Here is a 14,884-nt window from a genome sequence, read left to right as displayed (position 1 = left end):
AGGAGATGAAGTATAAGTTGAACTTCTCAGATATTAAATGGAGTAACTCAAAGGGGAATAATCAATATTTAACAATTAGAAGAAAGTTTATAGAAATTCCCAATAGCTTTAATTTTTTTCCTTTGTTTCTCACTAGGAATTATCATACTGAAGCAGATATGTGGTCTACACAGTCCCACATCCTGTCTATGGCAGTGAGAGAAAAAAAGTACTTCACAGGACTAAGCATGAGTTTCCATAACAAATAATAGGAAAATAAGCACGCTATATCAAGAGTATGAACTATTACCTGGTACATTGATTTCCTGGAACAAATCTAAGATTATCTATGCAGTCTTCCAAGTTACCTTGGGTTCACTGAACATGGAAAAAATTTCTGCTTAATTCAAAGTCTATTTTATTTAATGAATTCATAAAGCTAGATTCAAAACTATTAGCAAGTAACAGAGGAACTCAACCCTACCCTGATCTCAAGGTCAGGAAGTCTGTCTACACTTTAGATCCAGGAAATGGGAAAACAGGGAGAACTGCTGCTTTACATACATACTTTCCCAGCTGTCCTTGGTCACTGCCAGAAACTAGATAGTAGGTGGGTCTTCAGTGTGACATAGCACAGCCACTCCCATGTAAAATTTAAATTAAATTTTCTTTTTCCTTTTCTGCATGTGGATGTGCCTTTTCCAAGGCTACCTGACTTGTTCCAACTGTGTTAATTTTTAGACATTAATAATTCTAAAAATATACAAACATGGTGACGAAATGCCTACTCAAAAGGGACATCACACGACCTTATCAAGTCAGACTGCCTACACAAACTTGTTCACATACTTACACTCTGTGAAGACAATTATGATGCTGATACAGTCAGATGATATGTTAAGAAGCCAGTATCAATTAAGCATGGATTTTTCATGTATATGAACAAAGATGTTATAAGGTCTATACAAAAATGAGATCACATCATTAAAACGGCCATGGAAATCCACAGAGATGCAATGCTGTCAGCAGGTTTTATAGACAAAAGCAACAAACGGCTGTAAAAAGACATGTCCTGTTTATTTATTAGACAATAAGAAGGGATGCAACACACATTCTTGTTTGTCTCCTAAACTTTTTCCAACACCATTCATTATTTTCACACAAGCTCATGTCACTCGGGCAAGAAAATACCTAAGGCTGTACTGTCCCACTGGAAATATATGCACTTGGTGGCAGTAAACTGATTGCTCCATGAGGCTAAAACCTCTCAGCGACAGAAGACTGTGAGATTGCCACTGCAAAGCTACAACAACAGCAACTGTGTGGTAACAAATGATCTTATTGCTCACAAATAGCTGCCTAATGGCCATTTGATAGAATACTATTTATTGCAAAAGCTAAGAAGAATGTAAATATGGCTATTTCACAGGCAAAACCTGAATGGCCTGAAAGAGCTCTGTTCCAAGAAACCCACTGCTGCAACTATAAAAATTAACTGCAAAATTCAGTAGCATCACAATTACAACTGATCAACTGTTAGTTATTACACTAAGTCAGATTCTTTTCAGAATGTTGTTGTTTATGATGTTTTGAGAATGTAAGAGGCAAAGCTTTTTGGAAGTCTGTGGAAGCAGTACCCTTTATTATACCTAATAGCCCAGGGAAAAGAAAAAGGCAACATTTTTGGCAGAGGCCTTTCTTCAAGTCTGAAAGACAAACACTAAACTTTAAGGTTAAATGCAAGTTGAGAACACTTATGCAGTCCCACAGATAGTTAAGCTGCCCTTGTTCCCATTGGCTTGCTCTGTGTGTTCCCATCATTTCCCATTCAATACCACTCGGGGATCAAATGGTAAGCCAGGTTAGGGAATTTACAAACTCATCCAGCTGAAGAGCTAGCTCTTACTTCAGTTCCACTTTCCAAAATGAGTCCCACAGAGCAGCTCCCTCATCACTGCATGTGGGCTACTGATAGCATAAGAGAAGGAAGAAATACATTGCTGGGGCAGGGCAGGCCCACTCTTTTCAGCAACAACCTTCATTTCTACAAATTTAAACACACCTTAGAAACCCAGTCTGAATTTCATTAGAAATTTTAATTGGTTGGATTGTGAAAGAAAAAGTAGTTATGTACTCCTGACTGTGGATGTTACTGAAAAAAAAAAAAAGGACAAGGAAACTCCCCTCCTCTGAGAAATAGACAGAAATAATTTACTGTCCATGGAACAGAGGAGATAAGGAGAATTATTTAGTCTTGTATGGGATCATAAAACCAGTATCTCTGTTAAACATGCTACTTTAATTAACTAGCAATTTTCATTCCTAGATTCATCTTTTAAAGGTATTTTGTGGATCCATTATGAGAATTGACTAGCTAACAGCTTTTTTGTCACAATACATTTCCGTTTTGTGAGAAATTATTTCCCACTGGTAACTACGTATTTGTGTCCTTTGCTTTTTGGATGTGAGTTTTCAATGAGCAACAATTAAGTTCTACCTAAAGTCTTCACAAGGACATTTTGTACTGACATACTATTGGATATGAGAGTACACAGAGAGGGAGTTTAGAGTCCATATTTCAATACACTCTTCTACTCTCTGGTGTGACAGACTTAACCATTTCACCTGGTGGCAATGAAAGCTGGAATGATTTATGAGAAGTGAGTTCATATTGTTTAGGCAGAAGCCATGGTGTATAAACCACTAATATGCATGAGCATGAATCTAGGTTGCAGTGCTTTGACTTCAGAAACCATAAGCCTTTGGGCTGATAGTAATTGTATCAGATAATGGATCCTTTCTGTGAAAAAGCCACAATGAGGTTATTCACTGACTGTACAATCGAGCCTAGTACCTTGTCCATAATTTGACCCAAAGAAATATTTGTGTGCTTTGACAGTTTAGAAAGGTCTATCTTCCTATTTAATAAAATCATGCATCCTAACCATATCAGGACAAAACTATCTACGAATCCTTAAGATGCAACACTAATGTGTCTAATGACACATTAAAACTATGAATTATTTCCATGCACTTTACTGACTGAACACTTACCTACTGTGGCAGAAGCTGATGACAGGAGAGACTTTCCCCAGGTACCCCAAGCTCCCCATCTACTTGCTTTAGATGAGGAGTCTGTGGCCTGTAAGATAAAAAATGTTACTCCACTGCTTAAAATGCCTGCTCTCAAAAGGCAGGAGGAAACACAAAGAACTCATCAGCAACAAAGTCTGGCATTTAATAAGTGATAATAGATTGGATATTATGTGGAGTTCAAGCTTCTGTGTATAAGAAAGCAGAATTGAAGGTGTAGTTCACATCACCTATTCATGAAAGCACCTAAAACTGCAGAGATGTCTTTACAGATGTCCTATTATTTCTTCAGACACAAAATCCTATAAAGCCATACAAGTTTACTAAGGCTATTATTAGGGAGAAGCAGGAACCTGTCTCCTTCATAGGTTCTACTAGAGGCCAGAGCTGGATGCTTTTCTTCACGAGCCTCCTCACATGTGCAATTCAGTAGATGTGCACAGGGAAATGATAACAACTGAGTTCAATAAACTCAGCCAAAGGAGGGACTGCACATCTTCTACAGTAATGTGTAGTGTTAAGCAATTATCAGTATTTAAATATATTTAAATCATATTAAGAAACTGTTGTCTCAAGAAAGTCTCCAGTAACATATAATCCCTACACAGTGCAAGTTTTATTGCAGCCAGACGTGAAACACCAAATTAATATCATACTGGCAAAGAGAAATTAAACTATTCCTAGTTTTCAAAAGCATGGTATTGCAATTTAATTTATTTTATATCTATGCAGGTTTTCTTCATATAACTCCCTGGCTTTTTGTGAAAAACAGCATGTACATGATAGAAAATTCTGCCCATGTAATCCAAGGAGGGGAGGGCTTTCACAGAAGAGAAAGTTTTACTTACTTGACTGCTTTGTTCATGCAGTGTTTCTTCAGATTCAGGTTCTGTATCAAGGCTTACGGTTTCAATGCACTCAGTGGGTATATCTTCAGTTGCCTCTTCACTGGAAGGCAGACCTTCAACTAGTTTTTCAGTCAAAGGGTTTTCATTAATTACTGTGTCTCCTTCCTGTCTATTACTGGCACTCTGAGTGGCCTGCCCATGTTCATCTTGTAAAGACTCATGCAAGATCTCAGCTTCTGTGAGCTGTGGTACTGATTCATGAGGCAATACCTCATTGCTGGGCATTTCCACTGCTTCAGGTTTTTCTTCAGAGGGGACACCATCGGATATGTCTTCAGACATTTTCAATTCTGAATGTAGGAAAAAAAGTCTTTTAGGTTCCATAAACATTTGAATTACTATAAAATACACAGTGTTTAGGCCTCCTAAAGCACGGAGCCCTGTGGCATATGCATCATGCTGGCACTGGTACCAGGATAATACTCTGAATACTCTATATTCACTTTGCAGGATCTCACTCAAGTATGAAGAGCAGCACCACTGTTTTCCAAATATAGTTTAGTGAGGGAGAAAGGATTTTCATTTGTCTGAAGAAGTTAACTGTAAGAGCTCTCACATGGTTAACTTCTACATTCACTATTAAGTGTGCATGAAAGACCACCGAAGAACAGCCAAGCAGCTCTTCCTCTCCGTTTCATCACCCCACATACACAGGTTACTACAGCCTGCTGACTGACAGCGAGGAGAGTAACAGTGTGACTAAAACTGTGGGGATATTTATGTTTTGGAGAAGGGGCATAATTTGTGAACACGACAGGCCATGGTCCCTGGAGCCATTTCATAGACATTCATTGCTCACACCGTTTCTGCATCACTCGTCTCTAAGGTTTGCTCTTCAGGGAGTGCAGCGCTTCTCATCTGCTCCTGAAATTCCACCTGTGTGATTAAACTTCAATTTTGAAACCAAGGTAAGCTTGTATGAAGTACAGTTATTGATGTGGGGTTTTTTTTGAAAGTTATGAACTGGTTTTCTCTTATTTACTCCTTACCTTCCAATGTAACTTTGCAGGTATTTTGCACCACTGTGCAGTCATCTGGCTCAGGATCCGCAAAGGAAAGATATGGCCATTGAGCAAGCTCTGCAGTTGATTAAGGAGTGGCATCGGCAGAGTCCAAAAGGACTGCTGTACAGTGATTACTACCACTTACTTGTTGGCAACAACAATATACCTGGTACTCAGAAGACAACCCTTGACAGAGAGCTTGCAGGCTCCTGACTGTGCTGAGTTGCATGGCATAAAATAAACTCATACAGTTCTCCCCATAGATGCTGCCTTTTCATTGACTCATATTAATTAAATATGGCTCAAAGGTTTGTACTTGACAGGAGGAACTGAGGTTCTATGAGGCAGAAGAACAGGGGGGGAAAGAAGGCAAAAAAGCAAAATATAACTGGGATTTAGGAGAAATTTGCCTGAGCAGCATGTATTTAAATGAGTATATTTTATTAAAGTCTATGGAGTTGTATATATCTGTGGGTTTAGCAGCCTGTTTATCTCACTTGAATGAAGACTGGTTGCTTGAACAGTTTCAAGAGTAGCATTTGGTATCAATGAACAAGAAATATAAATAAACAGCATTTGGTACTGCTTATATTACTCCAGTTTACAGGTACCTTAATTATCATCAGAAAACATGCATTTACAAGCCAGAATCTTTGCATTTGCCACAAGCATTTGCAGTTTTCCACGACAAATAGAGCAAATACTATAAAATGTTTTAGTATAGGTAAGTATTGTCAATATTTTAACAGTACCCACTGTGTGATGGGTAGAAAATTCTTTTATTTGTAAATATTGTATTCTTTTATTTGTAAATAGCTGACAATGGAATTGTCAGATATAAAAATCCTCTACCAAAACCTGTAAAACCTGTACACACATACTTCATCATTTTGCCCGGAGATCAGCTCTGAGTGAGCACATTTTTAAGGATTCCACAGACGTGTACACATGAATTTTTGCAAGACTGGGTCATCTGTGGGGACCTCTCCGGCCATGGTCCCTGCAGTTTTCTGCTAAACCTTCCTTACAGGAGCAAGGCACGTTAATAGCAAATTACTGGATCTGTCGGAACACAGGAGATGTGCTGCACCCGGGGTAAGGAGCCATTCAACCTCTCATCCGTGAGACTATACTGATCCAAATCAACCGGGACAACTCCGCCCAAAGGGAATTACTCCACAGAGAGTTCGTGAGGGAGATGCCAAGGCCAGCTCCGGATAGGGGCGGCAGCGGAGCGCCCGACCCGCACCGACCATCCGGAATGAGCCGCCCTGAGGGGGCCGGCACCTGCTGACCCTCCGCCTGAGGAGTTTCATCCCGCCTCGGAAGCAAATCCCAGCCGCCGCCGGGTGCCTTTGGGCACGGACCGCCGTCCCCGTGCCTGAGGAATAACTTTTGTGGCGGCGGCACCGCGCTCCCCTCTCGCTCGACGCCTGCTGTCGCTTCTCCTCTGCGGGACGCTGCGGGCACGGCGAGCGCAGGCGAACCCCCTGGCGCCTGCTCGCCCTGCCCCGCTGCCCCCCTGCCCCAGGAAGGGCAGAGCAGCCGGGGCGCCGCTCCCGCAAGACCGCGGCGGCCACAGCCTCCCCCTTCCCTTTTCCCCCACCCTTTTCGAAATCCTCTCTGGAGCAGAGCTGTGTAGCGAGGAGCCCGCAGCTAATGTCAAAAGCGGCAGAAAAAGTAGAAATCGCCGCGCTCCTTACCGCTCAGCAGAGCCCCGGCCGCCGCGCCCCCTTCTCTGTCGCTTCCCCGCCCCGCCACGTCGGCAGCAGCGGGGGGAGGAGGCAGAGAGGGGCCCAGCCCGGGACGGCCAGCCCGCAGGGAGGAGGGAGGGCTGGCGCTTCTGCCTCCCGCTGCCTCCGGCTCTCCGAGGCGCCCGCCTGTAGCAAAGGGGCTGCTCCGCTCCGCGCCGCTGCCGAGCCCCCCCGAGCTCCAGGCTGCGCTGACCCACCGCGGAGAGCGGCCCCGGCCGCCCTTATCGCCCCTCACGGCCCCCGTCGCGCTGCGGCGGGGCTGGGGCTGCGGCAGTGTCCCGGCGCTGTCCCGGCAGTGTCCCGGCGCTGTCCCGGCGGTGTCCTGCCGAGGGAGGCAAGGCGGGCGCCAGCCGGGAGCGCGGGGCGCGGGTGGAGCAGCGCTTCCCTCAGCCGCGGGCGGCATCCCCCGCATCCGCGCTGAGGCGGAAAACGGGTAAATTTCATAGAATCACAGAATCACAGAATATGCTGAGTTGGAAGGAACCCATCAGGATCATCGAGTCCAACTCCTGACGCTGCACAGGACCACTCCAAGAATCACACCACGTGCCTGAGAGCGTTGTCCGACTTGAACTCAGTTGTTCAAGCATTGTTCTTGAACTCTGTCAGGCTTGATGCTGTGACCACTTTCCTGGGGAGCCTGTCCCAGTGCTCAACCACTCTCTGGGTGAAAAGCCTTTTGCTCATATCTATCCTAAACGTTGCCTGGTTCAGCTTGATGCTTGTTTCTTCGAGTCCTGTCACTGGTCAGTATCTGCCCCTCTGCTTCGCCTCCTGAGGATGCTGACAACCACAGTGAGGTCTTCCTTCATCTCCTCTTCTCCAGGCTGAGCAAATCCAATGACCTCAGCTGCTCCTCTTATGGCTTCCCATCCTCATTGCCTTCGTTTGGACACTCTCATAGCTTTATATCCTTTTGTTGCGGTGCCCAAACCTGCACACAATATTCAAGGTGAGGCAGCTCCACTGCAGAGCAGAGTGGGACAATCCCCTCCCTTGACCAGCTGGTGATGCTTTGCCTGATGCCCCCAGAGCACAGCTGGCCCTCCTGGCTGCCAGGGCACTGCTGACCCATATTCAGCTTGCCATTGACTTGGACTCCCAGGTTCCTTTCTTCAACTCTCCAACCTCTTGTTCCCTGCTCTGTACACACAACCAGGATTGCCCTGTCCCCACTGCAGAATCCAGCATTTGCTCTTGTTAACCTTCATATGGTTGGTGATTGCCCATTTCTCTATTTGTTGAATTCTCTCTGCAGGGCCTGTCTGCCCTCAAGGGAGTTGACAATCTTCCCAAGTAACTTAGTGTCATCAGCACAGAGTATTGAGTCCTGCATCCAGGTCATTAATGAAGATGTTGAAAAGCACAGGGCCTAAGACGGAGCCCTGCTGAACCCCATGACTGAGAGGTCACCAGCCTGATGTTACTCCATATTCACTATAACTCTTTGTGCCCGACTCCTTAGCCAGTTGCAAGAGTTATCCAGCTGTATGCTAGATAATTTGTTATGGTCAAACTGATAATGTTCATTCTGGGGTATTTTAAGTTTCTATGAGTCTAGTCATTGAGCTGGCATCAAAATTTATTATTTTCTTTTTAGAAAGTTTAATCCTTCCTCAAAGTGAGCACCTACTGAAGCATGGGGCAGCAGAATTAAACAACCGAGACTGAGCTTTTCAGATGCTGCTTTGCACCCTCGTTATCACTGTGTTTACAGGAAATGTAACAGAAGCTGGGCAGTGCATGCACATATTTCCAGTCAGCTGGTGTCAGCACTGGGTACCTGCAGACACCCAAGAAGTACTTGGCTGAGCAAAGGGTTTGCAGGCTCTTGCCCAACAACCTGTGGTTTTTGTCTCTCTAGTTCCTCATACCCCTTCCTCTTTTTACCACTTCATTTTAAGGCAAAGCATGCCCTTTACAGTGATAAAAGCAGTTCCACAGTTTGTCACAGCATCATTTTTGTCAGTAGCCTGCTGAAGAAAGGTTGCCACAGGAGGCAAAATAACATGTTGTGAATCACTGAGGAGAGCTACTGTAGGAGGCCACAAAATAAAACCACGGATCTCAGAAGTGTGCATTACAAATACCTATCATGATGTGTGACTTACACGCTTAACAGGAAAAAGTCTCTGAAGTTTCTCATTACAGTAGGTGGTAGCAGAACAAATATTTGTATCCCTAAATAATACATTTCTTTTAAGGGTTTTCCAGTGAGAATTTAAATGCCAGAGAATTTTAATTTATTCATGTTAGATGTATTTATTGAAAATGAAATCTAGAGTGGCCCTGTGGATTTCCCTCTGCTTTTCAGTGGAGCTTGTGGAAAGGTAGTGTCATAGAGGAATGATGATGGCTGGAGATTGTTTTACCTATGAGAAATGGTAATTCTGATGGATCTTGCACTGTCAGGTTTGCAAATTCTGTACAAGACCACACATGCTATAGAGCTGCAAGATATTGTTAGTCACTGTTGTAACAATTATTACAGAATCACAGAATGTGCTAAGTTGAAAGGGACCCACAAGGATCATCTAGTCCAGCCCTTAGCCCTGCACAGGACCATCCCCAAGAGTCACACCATGAGCCTGAGAGTATCATTACTTCAGGATGAAATTAACATTATATGTGTGTAAATGTGTACATCTGTCTGTTCAGACAGAAGAATGCATAGATTTCCGAAGTTCCTAAATTACTTTTTTAAATTAACACTTGCATTTTCTAATTTTTTTTCTGTTTCAATTTTCAGTAATTAATTTCACTTATATTGTCTCACTATGGTAATATTGCAATTGGTTTTGCAATAAATAAGCATTAGAGATTAAACATTTCCATTCTTCTCAGATTTCACTAAAGTTTGTTATTATTCTGGGTGTCATCATCTTTCTCATGGGTTTCGGAAAAGATACTTGCCTTTTAATAAATTGATAAATATAAATTTGAAGGGCTAATGGCATCTAGTTAACGGCAATATGCTAGTTTTTCTGTTTAACATACATCTGTCTTCGTAGTATGTAGGCATACAGGCACTGCCAGTGGCCAGCTCATACTGTCACTGAACTGAAGAGATACTCTTGAATAAGGGTCTCTGTGGCAGTTCTTACACATTAACCAATTGTGTGTCTGGTTCTGTATTCATTAGAGTAACATATAGGCCATATTCAGGCAGTTCAGCTGTAACGTTCCAAAACAGGAATTAATGTTTGATAGAAGTAAGGTCTTACCTTAAGGTTTTTATCTCACCCTAAGAATGGATAGCAAAGTCTTTCCAGCTAAGAGCAGGCAAGGGTGAGGTTTGTATGTAACACCGTTATAAAGTGTAATTTGGAAACCAGCTGTGAATGGTCTTGTCTGAATTGATAGAAAGGGAGAACAAATCATAAAATCATAGAGTACCACTATAAGGCTCATCATCATGATAGCAGAGAATTTTTCATATTCTGTCATTTACTAACTGTTCCGTCTTTCCTCTTTTGGATAACCTCTTTTCACTTGAGGCTGAGAAATGCAATATAATCTACAGAATAAGCTATAAAGTGAAAAAAGTAATTTTTTAGATATTTTCCTGTGCTTCCTGAATCATTGAAATGTTAAATCATGAAAGAGTTGTGATATGTTAACCCAGAAAGGTAGGTTGTATTGTGGTAGTTCTATATTTAGATCTCAGCTATGGTGGAATTTCTGACCAGCACTGCGCAGAAATAAAAAGAGACTGGTTTATGTCTTTGCTGGGACAATAGCCCTGTGTTTGGGCATTCAGTACTGAAGTCATTGCTTCGTTTTAATTTAAAAAAAACCAACGAAAACCAAACCCCACCCACTGTTTCTGTGTCCTCTGTTTAACCCAATCACAACACTGCTGGAGCAGGAGAGAGATTATTTTTCCATTCTCATTAAATGTAAATTAAATTAAGGCAAATGGTACTTTTATAAACCAGCCTTGATAATAACTTGACAACTGAATTGGTGTATCAAAATGGAAAAAAAAAATCACAATAATGCATGTAGACTTAGATAATTATTAAGTTCAGAGGAGATGTTTGAATTTCAGTGTAAAACTTGCTCGAAGTACTTATTTTCATATTAATTAATGAAGACAACAAGTTGGTAAAAAGATTAATTTCTCCACCTGTTTTATCTATTGCAAAGCAAAAAACCCACATAGTTCAATAATAACTGAATAATAGGGATATTACAATAGTGTTGTACACGGAAAATACGTTTGCAGGAAAGCAAATGCCATTTTACGAGTTGTCAGTAGATGGCACAAACATTTGTATGAAGAGTTTGGGCGTTCCTAAGAATTGTTACTCAGTAGGATAGAGTTACAGGAAGTTTTCTTTTTGTCTTTTCCTGAGTACATTTTCTGCTTTTTCGGAGAGCGTGGATTTCTGGTGAGAAAGTTTTCATTTTATTGATTTTATGTGGTTAGATAGAACTGTTTTATATTCTGCATCTTATTTGAAAATGAGCCATGTTTTCCGCAGAGGGTTATTAGCAAGTTTATGAAGTACTTTCAAGTGTATGAGTAAGAAATGAGGGTAAAGTTGCTTATGTTCAGTACATTTACTCAAAGAAAGTGACAAAATAGCAATCTCTTTGTATTAGCACTACATGCACAGTTAGGGGGGTCACAGTGAATTAATGAAAATATCTTTTGTACAGTTCAGGAATGGGTCTAACTTGCCAATATGTTTCATCCTTGTGAAAGGCATATTTGTAACACTAGAGTTTTGTGTTAAGATGATTACTTGCGAAGTGTGTATCTTAATACTGAACCTTCATAGCTCAATATATTCTGTACATTTCTTATACAAAAATTTAGTCAGTTTATACCAATTTTATATTGGAAAAACTCTTAAAACCTTTTTATCTCTTCTCTCACTCTTTAAACAACAGGACAATTTCTTGCTATGATCTTGGTTTGCTTACCCTCCTGGATTGCTTTTCTTGATAGCAAGCACTTTTTGTCAAGTTTGAAGACTTGAGGATGCTTGTGAATTAAAAGGAATATGACTATAAAGGGTAATTTCTCCAGCGTTAGCCCCCTTATCACAGGTTATGTGTTATAACAGTTTTTAATTCTGTCGCTTCATAGGGTTCTAAAGGAAGTTTGAAGATACTCGTAAATAATTTGACTGAATGCCAGGATATAGGAATGAGAAAGAAAATAAAAATATGGAAGAATCATATCTTTCTCTCATCTAGTCCTTGGATATCGCTGAAATTTTATCCCAAGAAGGAATAATGATTTAAACATAAATTATTAATTTTTTTTAATTTCTCTTGAAGCTACATATTTAATTTGATTATAAACTTATTAGTAGAGTTGCCCAAACAATCAGAAGAATAGGACAGAGAATGGCCAGATGCCTTTTGAGGCCTATGATGAATACAATTTTTCCAAATGAAAATCTGGAAAAGGCTGGAAAAGTTTTGCCATATTATCCTACTATTTATAGATGATTTCCAAGCCTAGTTTCATGCATTCTTTACAAAGGAACTCAATGGACTGGGTTTTTTTTTTTGTTGTTTTACTTCATAATATAGGTTGTTTTAGATCAAGGAGGATGTATATTTTACACCCAGTAATGTAACTCTGAGAAAATTTGTGGAATGGTTAATGGCACAGAAGATGTAGTCTTTGAGGTTGTAAATTTAGTCCAAGAAGTGGACTATTTCTGTCTCATTGTAGAGGCACTCAGAATATATACTCACAATTTAGCCATCTCAAAATCAAGAGAAAGTTAAAGCCGGTGCAGTTATTAATGTGTACTGTGGAAAGGTTAAGGCAATAATTATGATTTTAAAGTAGTGGGAGGGAAAGGGGGAAAAGGGGAAATAAAATGATTTCAGAAATCTGGAAGACAACTTTCAATCAAGATTTACGTGCATGAAAGTGCTGACTAAGTTCTTATCAGTTCCTCTTTCAGATGGGAGGTCTAATGGAGTTATGGCAATATCTAAAAGGAGATTTAAGGCAGCATTCACAGTGACTGACTTAAAAGGAGGCTGGCTACTCTTAGCTCCTACATTCAGAAAGGAAAAAGTGACCTCCATTAGGAAAATCCAAGCAAAGCCATGGTTATGGGGTTTTTTTTCCACTAAATTGTGTTTAAATTAGCCCTTCTGTCACAACAGAGACATTTGAGGTCAGTGACTTTAGGTCAGGGCTGGATTCTGTGTACCAAGGTTCTACAACTGGCGTATTTTTGTTTAGCATGCAGATATTCCCATTGTGTGTTTGGCGTCCTCTGTCAAACTGACAAACTAAACAAGTGGATACCCCACTTTCAGAGTCTAAATTCAAGAAATGCTCAAGTTCAGACAAAAAGCAAACTTTTCTCTGCACTTTCTCATGGCATAAGTAGAGAACATTCTAGCATCACCCCAGTTTTCCCAATCAAAATAAGCACTGAGGATCCAATCTCAGCTACCTAAAGACATTCAGATTTTGATTCAGCCTCTTGAACCTCCATCAAGTTTTAAAATAATGTCTCTGAGTCTAGTTCACATCCTTCAGGAGAAATCTCAATTAATGTACTTCCTAATCAAAGTGTATTACACAGTTGTGGGAAGCCTTCATAATACATTGAATCACAGCAGTAATTCTGTAAGTAAGCAGCAAATTTTAGTCAGCTATGAAATCAGACGTTTTCTAAGAAATGGATTCATTATATATTAAATACAACATATTTACCGAATGAAAATTTCAGTGGTGGTCTGTTAATAAAGAATGTCTCTCCTGAATGATAATAGGCACCTTCATTGTTCTTTGGGTCAAAGGGAAAAATGAGAAATTGGAACCTTAAAAAAATCTATTGCTCTGATGGTTCTTGCATAACCACTTAATGATACAATCTGTTTTCTGATTTTGTTTGTTTCCCAACAGGATTAGAATAAAGATGGACAGGTCAGAAAAGTTTTGAACATCTCCAAAGAAACAGAAAGCAGTATGTCAGAAAATACAAGCTCTCTCAGAAACTTTTTTGTTTACAAGTGTCTGTTTGCATTAACTTTTTGGAACCATGTCAGCCTGTCTGTGGAAAACAAACTTCTTACACCTTCTAACAATTTTCCAGAAGATGGTTCTGACCAAAATATCAAGAGCCTGCCACTCCTATATACAAATAGACCTCAGTCCAAATCTAGTTCTGACTGGGTTGTGATACAAAATACTACAGAAAGCCTGTCATTGTCAGAAATCAGAGATAGCAGTGTAAAAAAATTGCTTGCTTTATTATCTAATTTCAGACAAGGCTCTGGGTTACAAAATCTGACACTGACAAATGTGTCAGTGAACTGGAGTGCTCTTATGGAAATTTTTCAGACTGTATGGCATTCATCCATTGAATACTTCAATATTAACAGGGTCACTCAACTGGGAAACGTCAAAAGCTATGATTTTGACTATTCAGGTACCTCTATGAAGGCACTGACAGTGAAGAAAGTTCTTATCACAGATCTGTACTTCATACAGGATGACTTATACAGAATATTTGCAGACATGAATATTGCAGACATGACAATAGCAGAATCAGAGATGATACATATGCTTTGTCCTTCATCTGTTAGTCCCTTTAGACACCTAAATTTTTTAAAGAATGATTTAACAGATTTGGTTTTTCAAAAATGTGACACCCTAATTGAACTGGAGACATTAATCTTGCAAAGGAATAAATTTGAAAGCCTTCTCAAGGTAAGCTTCATGACCAGCCGTATGAAATCACTGAAATATTTGGACATGAGCAACAACTTGCTGCACCACGATGGAGCTGACGTGCAATGCCAGTGGGCTGCGTCTCTGACGGAGTTGGACCTGTCCTTCAATCAGTTGTCGGATGCTGTCTTTGAGTGCTTGCCAGTCAACATCAAAAAACTCAACCTCCAAAACAATCAGATCAGCAGTGTCCCAAAGGGGATGGCTGATCTGAAATCCTTGGAAGAGCTGAACCTGGCGTCGAACAGGCTGGCTGACCTGCCGGGGTGCAGCGGCTTTCCATCCCTGCAGTTCCTGAACACAGAGATGAATTCCATCCTCACGCCGTCTGCTGACTTCTTCCAGAGCTGCCCAAGGGTGAGGGAGCTACAAGCTGGGCACAACCCATTCAAGTGTTCCTGTGAACTGCAAGACTTCATCCGTCTG

General features: G+C 40.9%; 2 protein-coding genes across 3 annotated transcripts in view; one reads left to right on the top strand and one right to left on the bottom strand.

Annotated features, from left to right (window-relative positions):
- Nucleotides 1-6,789, bottom strand: part of FAM114A1 (family with sequence similarity 114 member A1) — a 32,811-nt gene extending 26,022 nt beyond the window's left edge. For both annotated transcript variants that reach the window (XM_027888578.1, XM_027888579.1), the window contains exons 1-3: nt 6,688-6,789; nt 3,921-4,270; nt 3,034-3,121 (exon numbers count right to left, since the gene is read on the bottom strand). In XM_027888578.1, the coding sequence (XP_027744379.1) occupies nt 3,034-3,121; nt 3,921-4,262 (430 nt within the window). In that variant the 5' untranslated portion in view covers nt 4,263-4,270; nt 6,688-6,789. The remainder of the gene's footprint in view (nt 1-3,033; nt 3,122-3,920; nt 4,271-6,687) is intronic.
- Nucleotides 6,790-11,030: 4,241 nt separating this feature from the next.
- The window catches only part of LOC114059744 (toll-like receptor 1), a 5,185-nt gene continuing 1,331 nt past the window's right edge, over nt 11,031-14,884 (top strand). The window contains exons 1-2 of the mRNA XM_027888539.1: nt 11,031-11,132; nt 13,631-14,883. Of these exons, the coding sequence (XP_027744340.1) occupies nt 13,694-14,883 (1,190 nt within the window). The 5' untranslated portion in view covers nt 11,031-11,132; nt 13,631-13,693. The remainder of the gene's footprint in view (nt 11,133-13,630; nt 14,884) is intronic.

This window comes from Empidonax traillii, unplaced genomic scaffold, assembly GCF_003031625.1.
Source record: "Empidonax traillii isolate 1590-97213 ecotype Southwest subspecies unplaced genomic scaffold, ASM303162v1 scaffold240:size1935192, whole genome shotgun sequence".
NCBI lineage: Eukaryota > Metazoa > Chordata > Aves > Passeriformes > Tyrannidae > Empidonax > Empidonax traillii.
The sequence above is the reverse complement of the archived record's forward strand: the minus strand, read 5'-3'. Positions and strand labels throughout refer to the sequence as shown.